A 21,037-nucleotide genomic window follows, 5' to 3' on the forward strand; every position below is an offset into this window, starting at 1 on the left:
TATAGACTGACAAAACATGTAGATGGGATCATGAGCTTTCATAGGCACAGCCCTGAAGAAGTGGGCTGTGCCCACGAAAGCTCATGATACCGTCTACACAGGGCCGGCTCGAGTCATTCCTGCGTCTCGGGCAGTGGGCGCGCGATGCATGCGCGGCTCTGCCCCCAGTCGCACGGCGCATCCACGGCCCTGCCCCTCAGTGCACTACACGCCTTATAGCTGCAAGCAGCTCTAAGGGGCGCCATGTGGCCCCCGGCCCTGGGCGCGCGATGCTTGATGGCAGCTCTAAGGGGTGCCATTCAGCCCATGGCCCCAGGCATGCAGCACCTGATTGCAGCTCTAAGGGGTGCTGGGCGCGCGGTTCCCCTTAGAGCTGCCATCAGTCGCCCCCCAATAGGTTGGCGCCCCAGGCAGCTGCCTGGCTAGCCTCCCCTCTTAATCCAGCCCTGCATCTACATGTTTTGTTAGTCTATAAAGTGCTACCAGCAATATAGCAGTAAGTATCAAGTCATGCTAAAAACAATCTTCACTCAAAATGCTACCAGATACGTTTGTTCATTCTAAAATGAAAATGCAGTTCATTGCTTGACAATTACAGCACATGTTGTACATGGCACATAGTCCTAAGGCTCAGCAATATTAAACCAACCAATATTTGCAACAGTCCTCTAAACCAGCTCTCCTAGGGAAAACTAAATTTACAAGTAAAAACAAAACAAAGCTTTGAATATGAACTCATATGGGTATCTTGGCCAGGCTTGTGACATCACTCACTAGCAACCAAAGTGCTCAGTTTGTCCTCTCAGTTCTCTAACTAGTTCATCATTTAAATTAATACGCTGTGTCAAGTTGCATTTTTGGTGCAGTGTAAAAGCATCATCTCCTAAGCAGTCAAGGCTTGAAAACCCCAAAGCAAAGTTTAACATTTCTGGGACTGAGACTGTGATAGAACCAGCATTCTCACATGATAAGATGTAACACCCTTCACTAAAAATAAATAGCAGTTCACTCAGTGGGAATGGGAACGAGATTGTGAGGCTTACTCCATCAGAAAATGTACTAACCATTAGAGGTTTTTCAGTAGCAAAAACATTATTTAATCTTTCCCAGAGAATCATTGCTCAGAAATACTTTAACTCCAAAGTTACCAAAATAAATGTGCTTGATGACATTGGGTAGTATCAAATATTGATCGATTGGTGAGCGTGTTTATTTGTTCAGTCTCCACGGCCTCTCACAGCTAAATCAGAATGAGTGTGAATCTGTACTTAGAACATCTAGTCACTATAGGACCGGTGATCCATTAGGTACCTTAAGAAATAGTACGGAATCAGTCAGTGCTACTGGAGAAGATGATAGACCGCAGAGATTTAAACTGCTTGAGGTTATGAAAGATGCCTGGGTTCTTTCACTAGAAATTGTGCAGTAACCTTGTATTCATGGCCAAATTCCAAGCACGTACATTCTGCCTAACTTAATTTACTCTGTAGGTTCAGGTAATTATAGTCTTAATCTTCAATACATGTCATAAACTGTAATATATGGTTATTGTGTTCTATTAAAGAGATGCCATCAATATTTTTTTAAATAGCCTTTTCTGTCTGAAATGTTTACCACTCATGGGGTATGTCTACACTACAGCACTAATTCGAACTAACTTAATTCAAATTAGTTAATTCGAACTAAGCTAATTTGAACTAGTGCATCTAGACCTAAAAACTAGTTCGAATTAGCATTTAGCTAATTCAAACTAGCATGTCCACATTGAGTAGACCCTGAACCGAGGTTAAGGATGGCCAGAAGCAGTGCCGACAGGGCATCAGATTAGGACTTAGAGCGTGGAGATGCTGTCTCAGGCTAGCCGAGGGCTTTGCTTAAAGGGACCCGACCCCCACCCCGGACAGACAGTTCTCAGGGGTTCCCCACTTGCAAAGCAGTCCTGGCTTGGAGTGCCCTGAGTGTCCACACTTGGCACATCACAGCACTCGGCCATCAGCCCGGCTGCACTTGCCGCAGGCTGCCATCCGGAGGGGGGGTGGTCAATCAAGGGGCTTCAGGAGAGTTTCCACCCCGAGGAGCCCGCAGAGCCACCCCTGCCCACCCCATTGGGGGCTCGTACCCCATTCTTCCCTCACCACCCTTCCCTAGCCCCCCTCCCTGATGTACAAAATAAAGGACACGTGTGTCCAAAAATAGAAACTCTCTTTATTGAACAAAACCCGGGGAGACTGGGAAAAGGAGGTGGGAGAGGGGAAGAGAGAAGGTGGGAGAGGGGACGGCAACTAAAATGGTCAGGGCTTTGGAACAGGTCCAATAGGAAGAGAGGCTAAAGAGACTGGGACTTCTCAGCTTAGAAAAGAGGACACTGAGGGGGGATATGATAGAGGTCTATAAAAGCATGAGTGGCATGGAGAGGGTGCATCAAGAAAAGTTCTTAATTAGTTCCCATAATAGAAGGACTAGAGGACACCAAATGAAATGAATGGGTAGTAGGCTTCAAACTAATAACAGAAAGTTCTTCTTCACAAATCAAATAGTCAACCTGTGGAACTCCTTGCTGCAGGAGGCTGTGAAGGCTAGAACTAGAACAGAGTTTAAAGAGAAGTTAGATAAATTCATGGAGGCTGGGTCCATGGAGTGCTATTAGCCAGGGGGTAGAAATGGTGTCCCTGGCCTCTGTTTGTGGAAGGCTGGAGATGGATGGTACGAGACAAATGGCTTTTGGTCCATCCCCTCCAGGGTCCCTAGTGTTGGCCGCTGTCGGCAGACAGGCTACTAGGCTAGATGGACCTTTGGTCTGACCCAGTATGGACATTCTAAGCTCAGGGTCGGGGGTCTCACCGGACCACCCTGATTTTCATGCAAACCTGCTCCTGTGTGGCCATGCTGGCAGCTCTCCTGCCCTAGACGGCTACTTTCCTGTGCCTAGTGCGGAGGTCGTGGATGAGGTCCACGATGTCCGCACTAGACCAGGTGGGCGCCCGCTTCTTGCGGACCTGGGTAGGCTCCCGGGCTCTGCAGGGGTGCTGTCCAGCCCCACACAGGGAGGCAAGATGGCGGGTGGCTGACGGCCACCTGTTAGGGTTAAAAAGCCTCATCACACGGTTTTTAAAGGGGCCATGCTGGTTTTTTGTTTTGTTTGTGTGTTTGTTCGTTCGGTATTATTTCCGAAACCATCTGGCAACCCTATCAATATTTCTGTAGTTTAAGACCTCTTATCAAATGTGAGGAAATGTACCAAGTTTGAAGATAAATGTTTTGTAGGATAATTTTCTGGAGTACACTCAGTGTAGTTTCTTACCACATCTCTTGCAGTCCTTCTCAACAGCACTACTCCTTTAAAATATTTTAATCTAACAGCTTTATTTGTTCTTAGTACTGAGAGCTCTTTGCAGAAAATCATTTATTCTTTAAATTTATCCCATTTTTTTCTTTGCAATGAACCACCCACAAACAGTGGCTCATTCATAATTGTCTGAACATTGTATTTTTATCTTCAGGTTTATTAATTGATTTACTACAGCTGATGAAGTGGGCTCCAGCCCACAGAACTATTGTATTAATTTTATGCATGGTATATTTATCATTGTCGGCCATGGTGTTCTACACCAGGTAAGAGAGTTACCACAGCCCCTGCAGAAACTAAAAACAGTGTGGGGGATAATTACTGAGGGTAGGTCTACACTACAGCGCTAATTCGAACTAACTTAGTTCGAATTAGTTAATTCGAACTAAGCTAATTCGAACTAACGCGTCTAGAACTAAAAACTAGTTCGAATTAGCATTTTGCTAACTCGAACTAGCGCGTCCACACTGATTGGACGCAGGGGGGCATTTAAGGGCGGCTGAATCCGGTTCTGGCAGGGCATCAGGTCAGTAGTTGCTTTGTGTGGCTGCTGTCTGAGGCTATCTGAGGCTCGTGCTTAAAGGGACCCCCCCGGACAGCCGGTTCTCAGCTTTTCCTGCTTGCTTGCCAACCTCGCCGAGGGACAGCAAAGCGCTGGTCTCTGTGCCCATTTGTGTCGGCGCTTCCCTTCGGGGACGCCGCCGCAGGTGGCAACATGGAGCCAGAGCTCGCCCTGCACCTTCTGGTGCACTTTCTGGACTTGCTGCTGCAAGCCTGCCACCAATGGCTCGAGGCTCCCTGGCACCACCTGGTGCACGTCAGCCCCCTGCCTCTCCGCCTGGCCGCCCTGGGGGCCGTGGAGGTGCCGCGGCGGTGCCCCGGCACCGGCGTGCCCTGCCGCATCTGGCATCTGGACACCAGCAGCGACTGGTAGGACCGCATCGTCCTGGAGTGCTGGGAGGACCAACAGTGGACCCAGAACTTCAGGATGAGGAGGGACACCTTCCTGGAGCTCTGCGAGTGGCTCGCCCCTGCCCTGCGCAGAAGGGACACTCGCATGAGGCCCGCTATCCCCCTCCAGAAGCGGATGGCCATCGCCCTCTGGAAGCTCTCCACGCCGGACAACTACCGATCCGTCGGGAACCAGTTCGGCGTGGGGAGATCCACCGTCGGAGCGGTGCTCATGCAGGTATGGCACTCGTCGGCCACTGTGCCGGGAGGGAGGGGGGCTGCAAGGAGGGGATGTGCCGCCCCAGGGACAAAGGGGGGGCGGGAGGAGGCGAACGCGCCCCGCACCGGAGGGGTCGGTCTGTCCCGGCCGTACTACACGCCGCCAGGGGGGTTGCTTCCTGGAGTGGGGCGCGGGACACTGCCAGGGCACGACTGCTCCCAGCCACCCTGGCGCCCCACTGATTGGCGCTTTGCTGTGTCTCTCTCAGCAGGTGGTCAAGGCCATCAACCGGGTGATGCTCCGCAGGGTGGTCCGCCTCGCCGACCCGGACGCCGTCATCCGGGGCTTCGGCGCCCTCGGCTTCCCCAACTGCGGGGGGGCCATCGACGGGACGCACATCCCCATCCGTGCCCCGGAACACCAGGCCTCCCGGTACGTCAACCGCAAGAGGTACTTCTCTGTGATCCTGCAGGCCGTGTGTGACCACCAGGGCCAGTTCACGGACATTAATGTGGGCTGGTCCGGCAAAGCACACGACGCCCGGGTGTACCGCAACTCCTCCGTGTGCCAGCGGCTGCAGGATGGGACCTTCTTCCCCGACCGCCACATCAAGGTCGGGGACGTGGACATGCCCGTGTGCCTGGTGGGGGATGCTGCCTACCCACTGCAGCCGTGGCTGATGAAGCCCTACACGGGGCACCTCAATCCCTCCCGCCAGGCCTTCAATGCCAGGCTGACCAGGGCCCACATTGTGGTGGAGGGGGCCTTCGGGTGACTGAAAGCCCGCTTTCGATGCCTCCTCACCTGTCTGGGCCTGGCCGAGCACAACATCCCTCCCGTGGTGGCAGCATGTTGTGTGCTCCACATTTTATGTGAGCGAAAGGGGGAGGCGTTCCTGCCAGCCTGGATGGCTGAGGCTGACCGCATGTCTGGCCACTACGGTCAGCCCCGCACCGCCGCTGTCCGGGAAGCCCTGCGGGAGAGCTTCCTGGTGGAGGAGGAGGACTGACCTCTTCCTTGCATGCCCCACTGGGGCCTTCTTCCACCCAATCTCCCTTCCCCTTTCCCCTCCCTACCTACTGTCAAATAAAGACACCTGTTTTTCAAACAAAAACGTCTTTTTATTTTACATAACTGGGGTGCGGGGAGGGAGGAAGAAGGGTGGGAGAGGGGAGGGGGAAACCTGGGACGAGGGAGCAGGAAGGGGAGGGAAGGGAGGAAGGGAAAGGAAAGCTCAGGGGTGGGAGTCTGGCTGCCTCTCCCGTCTCGCCACACTGCGGGTCCGGGGGCGTTGGTGAGGAATGGTTGTGGAGGGTGGGGTAGGAGGGACGGGGGGTGTGGAGGAAGCAGGAGCGGGAGCAGGAGGGGGAGCTGGGGGAGTAGGGGGAGCAGGAGCAGGAGGAATTGGGAAGCAGTTCAGCAGGCTCTGGAGGTGGCCTCGCAGGGCACGGCCCTGCTCCTCCAGGGCCTCCAAACTCCTCCGGCGCAGCCTCAGGTCCTCCTGGACCCAGTGGTCCTGGAGACGGAGCTGTTGCTCCAGGAACTGGAGGTGCCGCCACTGGTACTCCTCTTGGTTCCTGGCTCTCCTGCTGGCCCGGGCGTGGATGGCTGCTGCAGGCGGGGTGGTGCGCCCTGCAGGCCCAGGTGCTGCGGCTGTGGTGCAACAAGAACAGCGGTCAATTAACCTAGGGGCTCAGGTGTGTGAAACCCAGCTCCCCTCTGCAAGGCCAGGGCCCCTGCAGGATCCCCAGCTGGTGCTCCGTGGTGGGCAAGGCCCAGGCGCATGGTCCCGGGGCTCCTTCTCGCCCCAGCCCTCCGTACACATAAGGGGAGAAAGATGGTACTCACAGGTGGATGCCTCCCCGGCCTCGGACGACACAGGCGAGCGGCTCTGTGGGGTGCCTTGGGGGTCCCAGGTCCTGGGCAGGCTGCCGGCAGACTCCTGGCTCTCGGAGCCCTCCTCCTCCTCCTCTGTCTCCTGGAGCGGTCCCTCTGCCCCGGGGTCTATCACGTCCCCAGGGGCAGGGACGGCATGAGCCCCCAGGAGGCGGTCCAGAGCCTGGAAGTGGGGGCAGGCCTCCGGGTTGGCCCCTGGCAGGCAGGCCCAGGAGTAGGACTGCCGTAGGTCCTTGATCTTGCAGCGCACCTGCTCCCGGCTGTGCTGGTGGCCCCTGGCGGCCAGGCTGGCACCATGCGGCCGTAGACTGCCACGTTCCTGTGGCTAGTGCGGAGATCGTGGACATTGGAGGCTTCCCCCCAAACCTCGATGAGGTCCACGATCTCCGCACTAGACCACGCGGGCGCCTGCCTCTTGCGGCCCCGGGCAGGGTCCTGGGAGCCGCCAGGCTGGTCCCGGGAAGAGGGGGAGGGCTGGGTGTCCTCGGGTGGCTGGCTCATGGGTGTCAGGTGCAGGGTGTGCTGGCACGGGTGCTGGCAGCCTTGCAACTGGCACAAACTGTGTAGCCAGCCCGTGGCCCTTTAAGGGCTCCGGGGCCGGGAGGGGGGCAGACAATTTTGCCTGGTGTTGGCCAGAGTGGCCACCAGGGCAAGCTGGGAAGGGCTAGCCTCCCACTAGTTTGAATTAAGGGTCTACACAGCCCTTAATTCGAACTAGCTAGTTCGAACTAGGCTTAATCCTCGTAAAATGAGGTTTTCCTAGTTCGAACTAAGCGCTCCGTTAGTTCGAATTAAGTTAGAACTAACGGAGCGCTAGTGTAGCGCCTATGAAAGTTAGTTCGAACTAACGTCCGTTAGTTCGAACTAACTTTGTAGTGTAGACATACCCTGAAGTCTTTGGGGACCATATGGGGACCATAAACAGCTCTGAGAAGTATCACTCTCTTTGTTGGGTTATATATACTGGTGCAGGCGGTGTTTCAAGAGACACAGGAGACAAAGAAAGAACTTGGGCTAGACTTGAGAACAGCACAGGGGAGCTGGTTTGATTCAGTAAATGGGCATGACCTTTAATCCAAGGCCAAACCCTCCAGAAGAGTTGGGAGGTCTTGAACGTTCTTGGGTCCCGATAGGACTGATGGGCAACCTCTGGTCCTACTTTTGCATTTAGACCATTTGCTATGTTTTCTATGTAAACTTTTGTTCTTAAATAAATGTGCTCTGCTTTGGAAGAACTGTGTGATTATTTGCAACCTCTGGCATTTCTTGGTCATAGATGTTAAGGACTCTGATCTGGAGACAGAAAGACCAGGAGTACCATCCAGAGACAGGTGATAGCTGGAGTCCTGAGATGGCATTCCCTGATCCTTTGACCTTAGGGGTTTAAAGATGCAGTTATCCTAAATCTGTGACAGTATTATTTCTTGATTTGAGGATTATTTTAATCATGATTTTTGTAAAATAAATTTAAAGGTGGCTGTGTGGGTTCTTCTGGCCTGAAACTTCCATTGAACATAGTCTCATGAGCACGTGCCTGGATTTCACTTTCTTTGAATGTCCTTGTGAGCAAAGTTGCTTTTATCAATATTAGCAGAATGCAAATCAAATAGTAATGAATACCACTGAAACATATTTATTGTTTCTATTTATCCAGCTCTATCTACTCTCTTTGCAACAAAAGAACAATGTATTTAATTTAACGTTAGTTACAGAATTCTACTTTTATCCATTCAAATTACTGATCCATTATTAATATCTATGCCAATTGTAAGCAGAGCATACAGATTTGGTAAGTATATTTTTTTCTGAAAAGTGTTCATATTTAAAACCCCTTTACAGTAACTTACTGAGACAGTATTTTCTTTTTGTTAGGTATTGCTAAAAGGCTTTGAAGGTTTGAGAATGTCACAGTGGTGGTCTTTTTATTGTTTACAAAATCCAATAACAATAACAAAATAATGAGTTATCTAGCCTCTAATTAGAACTCGAGCGTTGAATACAGAATGACACTGCTATGACTGAAAGTGTAGATGAATGTTGTCTGCAACTAAACAAACAAACAAACAGGTGAGGGGAGGATTTCTTTGTGCATTTTAAGGCCAAATTACATGATTTGTAAGATTTTCCTAATAGTTCATGAGCTATTTGATAGGGATGATACCTCCTTTAGAATTTGCTTCAATTTTTGGTTCATGGGGGAAACTTCCTGAAGAATATAGACACAGAAAGATGTGTCTCACTACTATAAATGGACCATTGATTTCTCTTCTCCAAAGAGTCACATAGTTTGCATCACAGGAGGGAAACGTTTAGCTCAGAATCCCCTGGACCTGGGAAACTCCGGCCAATCTCTTGAAACATTGTCCCCCAGAATCAGAAGAGACAGGGTGCTGTGTTTGTGGGAAAATTTCTCAGTCAGAAAGTAATCATGTCCAACTACTCACCAGTGAAATTTCATAGAACGGATATCAGAGCTGAGTGCAGATTTCAGCTAAATAATATTTCCTCTGAATATGATGACACCACTTATAACCCTCAGGGTTGCTTAAGCATTGCCTTGTCAAATACTACTTTGTCAAATACTACTTCCAGCGGTCAAAATGAGTCAGTGAAACAAAGAGAGTGGCAGCAGTCTTTTTCCACACATGAACTGTTTGGAGATATTGATCAGAATGGGTCACCATAGACATCTCTTACTAGTGCCATGCCCTTTAATTGTTTGCTTCACAGTCACGTTAAACTACTGATGCACAGTGTTCACTTCTGTGGTCAAAAATAAAGACATTTGGGCTGCTGATACCAATGGGAGTGTTTAGTTTTGTTAGTCTATAAAGTGCTACCAGACCATTTGTTGTTTTTAAAGTTTATCCTGTACAGACTAACTCGGCTACCCCCTGAAGCTTCTTAACTAGTTCTTGTCTGTCAACTTCTTAGTTCTGAAAGGTAGCTATAACCGGTTAAAGGCTAAAGAACCTTAGCAATAGATTTGAACACAATCCTTGAAAGAAGAGAGAGTTATAGTAAGAAGGGAAAAAAGAAGGGCAGATAGGAATCTGGACTGGAATTCAAGAGACCTGAACTGTGACTGCACTGCTGTGTATGATCTTGGGAAGTCCTTGCACCACTTGTTCCATTCCCATTCTTTGTCCTGCTTTTTAGTCAGGCACAATGAGACCTGACCTTGCTTGAGGCCTGTAGGTATTACTATAACATAAATATGTCACAATAGGGGGGGAAACAACTTGTATGGAATATTACTAGAAATAGGCTTGCTAACAATGAACCTGCATTACTTCAGCAGATTAAACATCTATCTTTTTCAGTAAACAGTGTATCTATAAATAGAAAAGTTTTCTTTGAGAATCCAAAAGGAAAAAGGAAAAAAGATCTCTAGGGTTGCTTCATTAGAAGACATTATTAATCAAAGAAAATCACCTTGCCAGTTAATCAGAATTATCTATAAAAAATATAGAGTTTTCTTCAATTTAAAACGTATGTCATCTACTTAAACTGGTACCAAAACTGTAAAACAGACAAAAAGCATTTCCAGACTAAAAAACTTGATGGAATAGAAGTACTAAATACAATGTTAAAAGTTCTTTCTGAGATTCTTCACAGATACCACAACTACAAAACAAATATGTATCTACTGGTGCCAATAAATATTCATTAACTTATGAACAAGTATATTTTTCAGAAAAGTATTGACGTTTTTCCCTACTCTGTCTCTTGGGAAAGCTGCCTTAAATCTAATCTATTACAAAGATTTAAAAAGCAAATCCTACTTTTCTCCCTAGAATCTATTCCCTCCTCTCCCCCTCGATTACAAAATTCACCTGTCACAACTCTTACATCTTCTTACTATCACAACCAAAGGTCATGTAAATTAATATAGCGTCTATTCATGAAAGTCCCCCCTTCCAAAAAAAGAAGGAAAGAAACAGCAAGAAAAGACTTGGCCCCCATTGCCTTAAGGGAAAAGGTGTGCCTTACCACATGCTCTTATACATCATCCCTTACTGAAATGTTTCTAATGTTGGCAGGTTGGTCCAAAGTGGATGAAGCATTTTGCTAGATAAAACAAATCTACTATTATTGTTCCTGTGTGATCAGGTAGACAAAATAGTGTTTGTTCCCTAATATTTACATCTGGGACATAGGTTACTGGTGCCTGCCAGGGAGGGGATGCAGGGAGGGCCATCCAGAGGAACTGGAAGAGGGGGTGTGATGAGGCAGCACCCCATTTAGAAATTAAAATGTTGGAAGAGGCACAGGGAGGTTGTTACATCTCTCCACTTCTACCATGAGTCACCTATGGTTTGGGATGTGATGGATTTCTTCAGCTGTCTTTTTAATACCCAGATGGTACCTGGTGACTTGAAACAGGAAAGAGCTGCAGTCAGTGCACCAGCTAAGGGGGAAGGAAGCTCCTGGAAACATGGAGCGAAAAAGTCTTATTCTGCTTTTAGCAGAGGGGGGATTTCATTGAATGAAGCCTCATCATACCTTGTCTATTTACTATTCCTCCCACAGAGCCTGTTAGGGTAAATTCCACTAGGACACCATTCCTGTCTCACTACTGACATGCTATTGCTGGTGTCAGATCTCTGCCCATAAACAGCAGCTTGGGCAAACCTTGGTATACAGTGAGTCATTTTCCTGCTGAGTGCTTTACAAGTGAGAATTAAGCTTTCTCTGGAATAGCCTGAGCTCCTGAAAACAAATACTTTATTGTATGTCACTGTGTGCCTGTCTAGGCAGAGAAAGAGAGGGACTGTTTTATTATTGCTTCACAAACTTTTTTTTTTTAACAGGACAATGTGGATCTTGGTGACTTGATGTTCTCACTCTGCTACCTTCCAACAGCTGGTAGATTAACTATTACCATAATAAAGGCTAGGAATTTAAAGGCAATGGACATAACTGGAGCATCAGGTAAGAATTTCTTTCATGCCGAATATTGCAATTTCACCACCTCACCCTTGAATTAGAGGAATGGTGTAGTTTCCAACTCTTCTGATATTTGGCATTTTTCTTAAAGTAATTGAAGTCATTTGATTTAATAAAAAATAAACATCCTAATTGCAAATAACAGTTTAAACCATGTGAGCCCTAAAGGCTCAAAAACTAAAAGGCAAAATAAAAGAACCCAAAGATTATCGTCTTAAAGACCTCAAGAATTTTGAGGTCCTAGTTTTTGAATACTTAACAGTTGAACATGCTGTGATTATAGCTACAACATTTGATTTTGCACTGTTTGCTATTTGTTGAAGTATTTGTTAGGTAGAGTATAAACCAACGCTGACAATGGAGAAGTTCAGCAGCCATTAATCTGATACAAATGGTGCTTGAGCCTAATTTATGAAGCTCACTGATCCATTTTAGCAGTCATTTTCATGATCAGTAATGAAAACAAAATGAAATCAGTTTGGGATTTTGCTACAAAAGGGTCACAGGTGTCTTATTCAATCTACTGGAAAAGAGAATAGAAGGTATAATACTGTCAGAAGGAGCTACAGTGAAACAGGTGCCCCAGATGGGGCAATCTTCTACTATACTCACAGATTTAATTGTACCGCAAAGGCTACGTCTAGACTGCAAACTTCTTTCAGAATAAGTTTTCCAGAAGAGATCTTCCGGAAAAGCTTATTTTGAAAGAGCGTCCACACAGCAAAAGCGCAACAAAAAAGCGATGTGGTATTTCGAAAGATGGTGCCCACACTGACTGGATGCTATCTTGCATTTAAGGCCACCCGGAAGCACTTCAGGCAGGACATTAGGTCAGCAATTGCTTCTGGGTGCTGTTGCCTAATGCTAGCTGAGGCTCGAGCTTAAAGGGTCTCCCCTGGACAGCCGTTTCTCAGCCTCTGCTGCTTGCTTGCCTACCTCTCTGAGGGTATGTCTACACTACCACCCTAGTTCGAACTAGGGTGATAATGTAGGCAACCGGAGTTGCAAATGAAGCCCAGGATTTGAATTTCCCGGGCTTCATTTGCATAAAGCCGGGCGCCGCCATTTTTAAATGTCCGCTAGTGCGGACTCCGTGCCGCGCAGCTACACACGGCACAGACTAGGTAGTTCGGACTAGGCTTCCTAGTCCGAACTACCGTTACTCCTCGTGAAAAGCCTAGTCCAAACTACCTAGTCCATACCGCGTGTAGCCGCGCGGCACGGAGTCTGCACTAGCGGACATTTAAAAATGGCGGCTCCTGGCTTTATGCAAATGAAGCCCAGGAAATTCAAATCCCGGGCTTCATTTGCAACTCCGGTTGCCTACATTACCACCCTAGTTCGAACTAGGGTGGTAGTGTAGACATACCCTGAGGGACAGCAAAGTATTTGCAGTGCATGCTCTGGTTGCCCAGCGTTTGGACACCACAGCACACTCCTTGCCATGGAGCCGGAGCTGCCTCTGGGCGTGCGATGGCCCCTCACTGCTATACTGCAGTTTCTGCAGCAGTTTGTGCAGGCTGCCTTCATGGCCCTGCAGGAGCGCAACACCGAGCTTATCATCAAGACCCTCTGCCTGTGTCCTGGAGCAAGGCCCTTGCAACTGCACCCCACAGTGGAGAGACGGTTCTGGTGGCTGGACACCAGTTCCAACTGGTGGGACCAGCTGGTCATGGAGTGGTGGGATGACCAGCAGTGGCTCCAAAACTTCTGCATAAGGAAAGCCACCTTCATGGAGCTGTGAGCCTGACTCGCCCCTGCCCTTCATCGACGGGACACCCAGATACAACCCGCCATACGTCTGGTGAAGTGGGTCACCATCACCAACTGGAAGCTTGCCATACCAGACAGCTACTATTCTGTGGGCAACCAGTTCGGCATGGGAGGGTCCACTGTTGGGGCCCTCCTCATGGAGGTAAGGCACTCTTGGGTTGCAGCCCCTGGGGGGGAGGGAAGTACTGGAATGGGGGACCCTAGGGAAAGGGGGTGGAGGGTGCGGAGATGGGCTGATGGTGGGGGCAAAACCCCATCCTCGGGGGGTTGTGCCATCCCATCCTCACACAGCCCTGCTGCTGGGGGGGAACCTCATAGGGAATGGCTTCTGGGGTATTTGAGGGTGGGAGGAATGTGGGGGAAGGGGATCTCCCAAGGGCTCAGGTACCCCCTCTCATTCTTTGTTTTGTGTGTTTGTTTGTCTCCTTCTGCAGGTGATGAGGGACATCAACTCCATCCTGCAGTGCAGGGTCATCCGCCTGGGAGTCCTGGACCCCATCATGGTTGAATTTGCCGCCCTCGGCTTCCCGAACTGCGGAGCTGCCCTAGATAGAACCCATATTCCCATCCGAGCACCACAACATTGAGCCTCCTAATACATCAACTTAAAGGGCTATTTCTTGATGGTGCTTCAGGCTCTGGTCAACCACCATGGATAGTTTTTGGACATTTTTGTCGGGTGGTTGGGCAGGGCTCACAACGCCCACATTTTCAGGAATTCTAGCCTCTGTGAGAAGCTGGAGGATGACACAATCTTCCCACAGCATGACTTTTGGGCTGCGGACATGCAGATGCCATTATGCATTGTCTGGGACATGGCCTATCCACTCATGCCGTGGCTCATGAAGCCGTACACTGGCTACCTGGATTCAAGCAGGGACCGATTCAATGCCCACCTAAACAGGGCCCGCATCCAGCTGGAATGTGCCTTTGGAAGCCTGAAGGCACGGTCCTCCTGACCCACCTCTGTGTGGAGGAACACAACATCCCCGAGGTACTCTCTGCATGTTGTATTCTTCAGAACATTGTGGAGAGGAACGGGGAGGCCTTCCTACCTGGGGGTATGTCTACACTACCCTGCTAGTTCGAACTAGCGGGGTAATGTAGGCATACCGCACTTGCAAATGAAGCCCGGGATTTGAATTTCCCGGGCTTCATTTGCATAAGCGGGGAGCCGCCATTTTTAAAACCCTGCTGGTTCGAACCCCGTGCAGCGCGGCTACACGGGGCTCGAACCAGCGGGGTTTTAAAAATGGCGGCTCCCCGCTTATGCAAATGAAGCCCGGGAAATTCAAATCCCGGGCTTCATTTGCAAGTGCGGTATGCCTACATTACCCTCCTAGTTCGAACTAGGAGGGTAGTGTAGACATACCCAGAGTGAAGGGCAGAGGTCTGCCGGGAGGGAAAGGCCTTCGAGCAGCTGCACACAGCTGCAATCCACCAGGCCCATTAGGTGGGGGTGCACATCCGGGAGGCCCTTAAGGAGAGTTTCTCTCAAGGACCCCAGTAATCCTCCCTAGGGCCTCCCCACTAGGGGCCTGTGCCTTGTCCCCTATGCCTTTCTCACAACAATTCTTCCCTTCTCCCCTTCCCTGTACAGTCAATCAAAAACAATGGTTTGGTTTTCAAAACATAAATTTGTATTTTCTTTTTCAATAAAAGTAACTGGGGAGCATGGCGACTCAAAACCTGAGGAAAGAGGAGGGGCTCAGTGCTGGGAGTGGCATGTGATGTGGCTAGAAGTGCCGCCTCGGGTCCGGGGATCTTGGCAACTTCGGGGGCGGGTGGGGTCTGAGAGTTAGGAAGGAGGGGGGCTGGAGTGGAGTCAGGCATTGCAGGGGGAAAGGGAGGGAGCATAGGCATTGCAGAGGGTCTGAGAGGGCAGGGAGGGCAGGACAAGAGCTGGGTGTGCCATCATCTCATGGATCGTGTCATACATATTTTGGCCCTGCTGCACCAGCTCAGCCCTCATTTGGGTCCACCATTGAGCATCCCAGAGGATGGCCACGTGCTCCCTCATTAGGTCCTCTGAGATCCTCCAGTGCTCGTGGCTCCGCCGGAGTCAGGCGGCTGCCTCAGCTGGTGGTGATCGTCCCTCAGTGATGGCTGGTTTGGTTGTGGAGAATAAAGAGGGAGACATGGTCAGTCATCCATGCAGACACTGTTCCTGAGACCATGCCCTCCTCTGAGCTGTGAGCAACAGTCCTCGGGCCACAGGATGGTAATATCCCAGAAGCAAGACCATGTGTGGCCTGCATAGTAGGCCCTGCCTCACAGAGGCCCAGAGGTGCCCAGGGGACCTTGCTTTCTACTCCGGCCCACAGACAAGCAGGCAAGGGAAGTGTCCATCCACACTGGGATCCCATGGATAGGAGAGAGGACTGGAGCAGCCTGGCCTGACATGGGGGTCGCACACACACCTGTGCCTGGCAGCACTGTCTGTGGGAGTGGGTGGCACGTCTCATATGCAGGCATGCCCGTGTGCCTCAGTGAGTGCGCAGCTGTATGTATGCCCTTGTCCCCAGACTGCTTCCAGCAGTGGCTAGTGGTGGGAGGGCATCCCCAGGGGGTCATACATGTCTGTGGCCTCCCCAGAGCCCGTGAGTAGGAGCCTGGGGGTGCTCCAGAGTGGCCTCCTGGGCCTCATTGTGCAAACTGGCGCTGCACGTGCTTCCACATGCATGGATTGCAGCACGATACCCAGGTGAAGAAGGCCAAGTGACGATCACACTCCATCCCCTCTGCACCTGCCTCCCCTACCTTGTGTGTATAACAAGCTAAGAGCACCTACCCCGCCCTCGGAGGATGCCTGCAAGACATCCAGGCCCTGGGGGTACCGGCTCCTGGCTGAGGGTGACAGTACTGGCTGTCTCCTTTTCCTCCACTGCTTATTGTCCTCCTCCTCCTCCTGACCTGGGAGCCCTGGGCAGGTGATGATGGGTGTCTCCAGCCCAGAGTTGATGACGAGGGGTGGGGAACCACCCCCTAGGGTGCCGTGGAGTTCTGTGTAGTAGGGGCAGAGGTGGGGTCCTGCCCCGGAACGAGAGCTGTGCTCCCTGGCCCTGGTGGAGCCCTGGCGGAGCTCTTTTAGTTTGTTCCACACCTGTTTGAGGTTGCTGGGGTGATGGCCCCTCATGGACAAAGCCTCGGCCATCCAGCTGTAAATATCCACATTGTGCTGTCGGGAGCAGAGATCCTGGAGGGTCTCCTCCTCACCCCACACCTCCAGGAGGGCCAGGAACTCTGCCCCATACCATGATGGCGTACTCCTCTTCTGGCCCCTTGCTGGGTCCTGGGAGCCCTGTGAGGGCCAGAGGGGTTTCGGGGGGCTTGTGTCTGGGTCATAGCTCAGCAGCAGTGTGGCAGTCAGAGCCACATGCTGAGGTGCAACTCCCAGGGCCAGCTTCCTGCCACAAATCTTGTCCTGGGTTCCTGGTACTTTAAGAGCTGGCAGGAGACAGGAGCTATGGAGTTGTGATGAGTTTGGATGGAGTGGCCACCAGGGCACCTGTGTTATTTCCTGGAGGCCTCTTTTTTTGAAAGAACTCCCTCTTCTGTGTCCATACACACTTTTTTCAGAAAAAGCCTTCCTCACAGAAAGAGGTTTACTGCCATCGTAAAAACCCCTGTTCTTTCAACTTTCTGTAGAAACAATGCAATAGCAGTGTGGACGCAAGTATTGTTTTTCTGGAAAAATGGTCGTTATTCTGGAAAAATGCTGCAGTGTAGACATACCCAAAGAGAACAAAACAACAAATGGTCTAGTAGCACTTTATAGACTAACAAAACATGTAGGTGATATCATGAGCATTCATTGGCACAGCCCACTTCTTCAGACGACCTGAGTTATGAGTTTAGGATGTACAGACCGAAAATAAATAGGCGAGAGGAAGGGGAGGGGAGAGGGAAAAAAGAGGAGGATGGGAGACAGGGAGCTAGAGGGAATCAGTAAGTATCTGAAGATTAGGTAGTTAAAACGAAGCAGATAAGAATCAAAGTCAATTGATAGTATCCTTCCTGACATAGGAGTCTATACAAATAACTGTTTGCACCTTCAACGTGCCCCAACCAACTTTCATCACGATTGAGTCCATTAGCATGTGAATTGAATTTGTGGATGAATTCTAATTCCAATGTTTCTCTGTGTATCTGGCTAGTAGAACTGGTTTGTGACAAGACAGCTACTTGAAAATCTTTTAAACAATGATTAGGAAGATTGAAGGTTTCTGTATGCTTCCTTTAAGTATATCTGATTTGTGTCCATTGATTCTTTCTCGCAGAGACTGTCCAGTTTGTCCAGTATATATAGCAGTGAGGCATTGCTGGCATTCGATGGCATAGATCAAATTACTGGATGTGCAGTAAAATGACCTTTTGATTTGATAGCTTATGTTGTTGGCTCCAGTGATGAATTCACTAGGGGCTCGTCTACACTGGCCCCTTTTCCGAAAGGGGCATGTTAATTTTACAGGTCGTAATAGGGAAATCCGCGGGGGATTTAAATATCCCCCGCGGCATTTAAATAAAAATGTCCGCCGCTTTTTTCCGGCTTTTAGAAAAGCCGGAAAAGAGCGTCTACACTGGCCCCGATCCTCCGGAAAAAAAGCCCTTTTCTGGAGGATCTTATTCCTACTTTTAAGGAATAAGATTCCTATTCAAAGTAGGAATATTCCTTCAAAGTAGGAATAAGATCCTCCGGAAAAGGGCTTTTTTTCCGGAGGATCGGGGCCAGTGTAGACGCTCTTTTCCGGCTTTTAGAAAAGCTGGAAAAAAGCAGCGGACATTTTTATTTAAATGCCGCGGGGGATATTTAAATCCCCCGCGGATTTCCCTATTACGACCTGTAAAATTAACATGCCCCTTTCGGAAAAGGGGCCAGTGTAGATGTAGCCTAGGGGTATGTCTAGACTGCATCCCTCTGCCCTCCTTTGCAGGAGGCATAAGGGATCTGTCAAAAATGGCTTTCTTTCTCAACACATCTCCCTCTAGACTGCTGCTTTTTGCTGACAAAGTGCTGAGTTGGCAAAAACGGTGGCCATTTTTATGCAAATTAAGTGCGGGATATTTAAACCCCCACTTCATTTGCAATGTCCACCTGCCTAATCTGCATCCCTCTGCCAACAGATCACTGTGAGCCAGGACTGGTGGCTGTAACTAACTTTATGGGACCATGGGAAACTTGGCCACACACAAACTAAACATCTGACTAACTAAAAGCATGCCAGACTATGGACTTTGCTGAACTCAAGAGGTTCAACTTATACTTTTTAAAGTGCTAAGAACTACAGTTTGAGTCTGTCAGACCAGGGTAGGTCAATGCTGGTTGGCAGCAAAGGAGCTGGCATTGACCAAGTGGCGGGACTGCATGGGAGTTGTTTGTGGGAAGAGACAGGGTGGCTGTGGAGCTTTGTGGCTAGAGGTCAGGAGCACAACCTGTGGGAGCACACCCATGGCTGCCACGCTATGTTCCCAGTCCCCACTGCTGGGCATCACAGCTACCCTGCCTCTTTCCTCAAGATCCCGCATCCCCACTCCTCCCTCTCCCTCCCTGAGCTTGAGTCCTACAAATGAGCCATTTGCAGCATTCCAGAAGCTCTGGGAGGGCAAAGAAGGAGTTGCTGATTACAGGGCCCGGCTTTTCCCCGAGGCATGCTCCAGCCCAGGGGCACCCCCAGGGATGCTGGATCACAGATGTTGCCAGACTACGGAAGTCCAGACTATAGAGGTTGAACCTGTATTTTTATGTCATCAAACATGAGTGCTGTCTTAGGGTATGTCTACACTAGCTCGTTAGTTCGAGCTAGGTAGGCAAATGAGGGCAACCGGAATTGCAAATGAAGCCCGGGATTTAAATATCCTGGGCTTCATTTGCATCTTCCCATGCGCCGCCATTTTAAAATCCCTCTTAGTCCGAACTCCGTGCCCGCGGCTATACGCGGCACGGAGTAGGTAGTTCGAATTACGATCTCTAATTCGAACTACCAGTACACCTCATTCCATGAGGAGTTCCACGAGGAGTGCCGGTAGTTCGAATTAGAGATCCTAATTCGAACTACCTACTCAGTACCGCGTAGAGCCGCGGGCATGGAGTTCGGACTAAGGGGGATTTTAAAATGGCGGCGCCCGGGAAGATGCAAATGAAGCCCGGGATATTTAAATCCCGGGCTTCATTTGCAACTCCGGTTGCCCTCATTAGCCTATCTAGCTTGAACTAACGAGCTAGTGTAGACATACCCTCACTGAGTCGGGGTTCTGCTTGTGCTATAGGTGTAGTTAGTTACGCAAACGGTTTCAGATATGGAGATCCATATTGTGTCTTAATGGACATTTGTACATTCATAGACTAGACAGAATACAAAAATCCAGCTTTCTGAATGAACATCTAATTGTTCATTACACTCATTCAAAAAGGAAGACCTTTTAACTGCCAGTGTCTCCCAGGCATTTCATTACTGAAAGAGCTCAGATTCTAATGTAGGTACTGGTGAATAGATTATTTATATAGACATAGGAATAAATTAAGGTTACTCCATTTGCTTTCCATCTGTGTTTATTTTACAATCAACAAAACTGCTTATCATGATTCACACAGATCCCTACGTGAAGGTTTCTTTAATGTGCGAAGGAAGGCGGCTAAAAAAAAGGAAAACTTCCACCAAGAGGAATACCCTTAATCCTGTTTACAATGAAGCCATAGTCTTTGATGTCCCTCCGGAAAACATTGACCAAATTAACCTGTCAATAGCAGTTATGGATTATGACCGGTGAGATACTTGTATCTGTTTCTGAATGCAGATCTACTATGCAAGATTTTATGAGGCAAGAGATTGTGAAAAATTGGCACAAGTTCTCATAGTTTTTCTCTTAGTTTGTGGGATTAAAAATATTTTGTTGTGCAGGTCTCAGCATAGGGCTACAATTCCAATACCATCAGACAGCATTTCCTTCTTAGATTTTGAGATACAGAATTATATCCATAATTTTGTATGCCTAATTTGCATACATATTTCCTAGAATTGTAATGATTGCCTATCAAAATGAAAAGTCTGTGTGCTGAATGGCCATTTGCACAAATCACATTCATTCCTCGGATTTCCTCTGAAAATGTGGTCAACAGTATAGTCCGTTGGTAAATAAGGGTATGTCTACACTACCACCCTAGTTCGAACTAGGGTGGTTAATGTAGGCAACCGGAATTGCAAATGAAGCCCGGGATTTGAATTTCCCAGGCTTCATTTGCATAGTGCCGGGCGCTGCCATTTTTAAATGTCCGCTAGTTCGGACTCCGTGCCCGCGGCTACACGCAGCACGGACTAGGTAGTTCAGATTAGGCTTCCTATTCCGAACTACCGGTATACCTCGTTCCACGAGGCGTAACAGTAGTTCGGAATAGGAAGCCTAATCTGAACTACCTAGTTCGTGCTGTGTGTAGCCACGGGCACGGAGTCCGAACTAGCGGACATTTTAAAATGGCGGCGCCCGGGAATATGCAAATGAAGCCCGGGAAATTCAAATCCCGGGCTTCATTTGCAACTCCGGTTGCCTACATTAACCTCCCTAGTTCAAACTAGGGTGGTAGTGTAGACATACCCTAATTGCTTTAGAGTAGGAGTTGTATTTGTTCAGATATCCCATTTCACAGAATAGCCTTTACATTTCCAATGCTTTGGGAGGAATGGAATCCAAATAAGTATGAGGTGTCATTTTTTGCTTTGACAAATGCTAATGAATTTTTCTGTTGGTTAAAATTGGAATGTGGAAAAATAAAAGTTCAAGTGTCAATTTACCCACAGAAAACCAAAACACACACACACACAGAATGTGTAACTAATGTTATGATATAAAAGAGTAAATTATTACCATATCTAGGTTATTGAGAAATATAGAACTAAAGCTCAAAC

General features: G+C 49.0%; 1 protein-coding gene across 5 annotated transcripts in view; it reads left to right on the forward strand.

The window, feature by feature from the left end:
• The window catches only part of SYT9 (synaptotagmin 9), a 173,650-nt gene that overhangs the window by 138,742 nt on the left and 13,871 nt on the right, over window positions 1–21,037 (forward strand). For all 5 annotated transcript variants that reach the window (XR_012903591.1, XR_012903592.1, XM_075927825.1 and 2 more), the window contains 2 exons: window positions 11,228–11,348; window positions 19,729–19,900. Coding sequence is in view for 3 of the 5 variants with exons in the window: in XM_075927825.1 (XP_075783940.1) it covers window positions 11,228–11,348; window positions 19,729–19,900 (293 nt within the window). In the remaining 2 variants the exon portion in view is untranslated. The remainder of the gene's footprint in view (window positions 1–11,227; window positions 11,349–19,728; window positions 19,901–21,037) is intronic.

Source organism: Pelodiscus sinensis, chromosome 4 (assembly GCF_049634645.1).
Source record: "Pelodiscus sinensis isolate JC-2024 chromosome 4, ASM4963464v1, whole genome shotgun sequence".
NCBI lineage: Eukaryota > Metazoa > Chordata > Testudines > Trionychidae > Pelodiscus > Pelodiscus sinensis.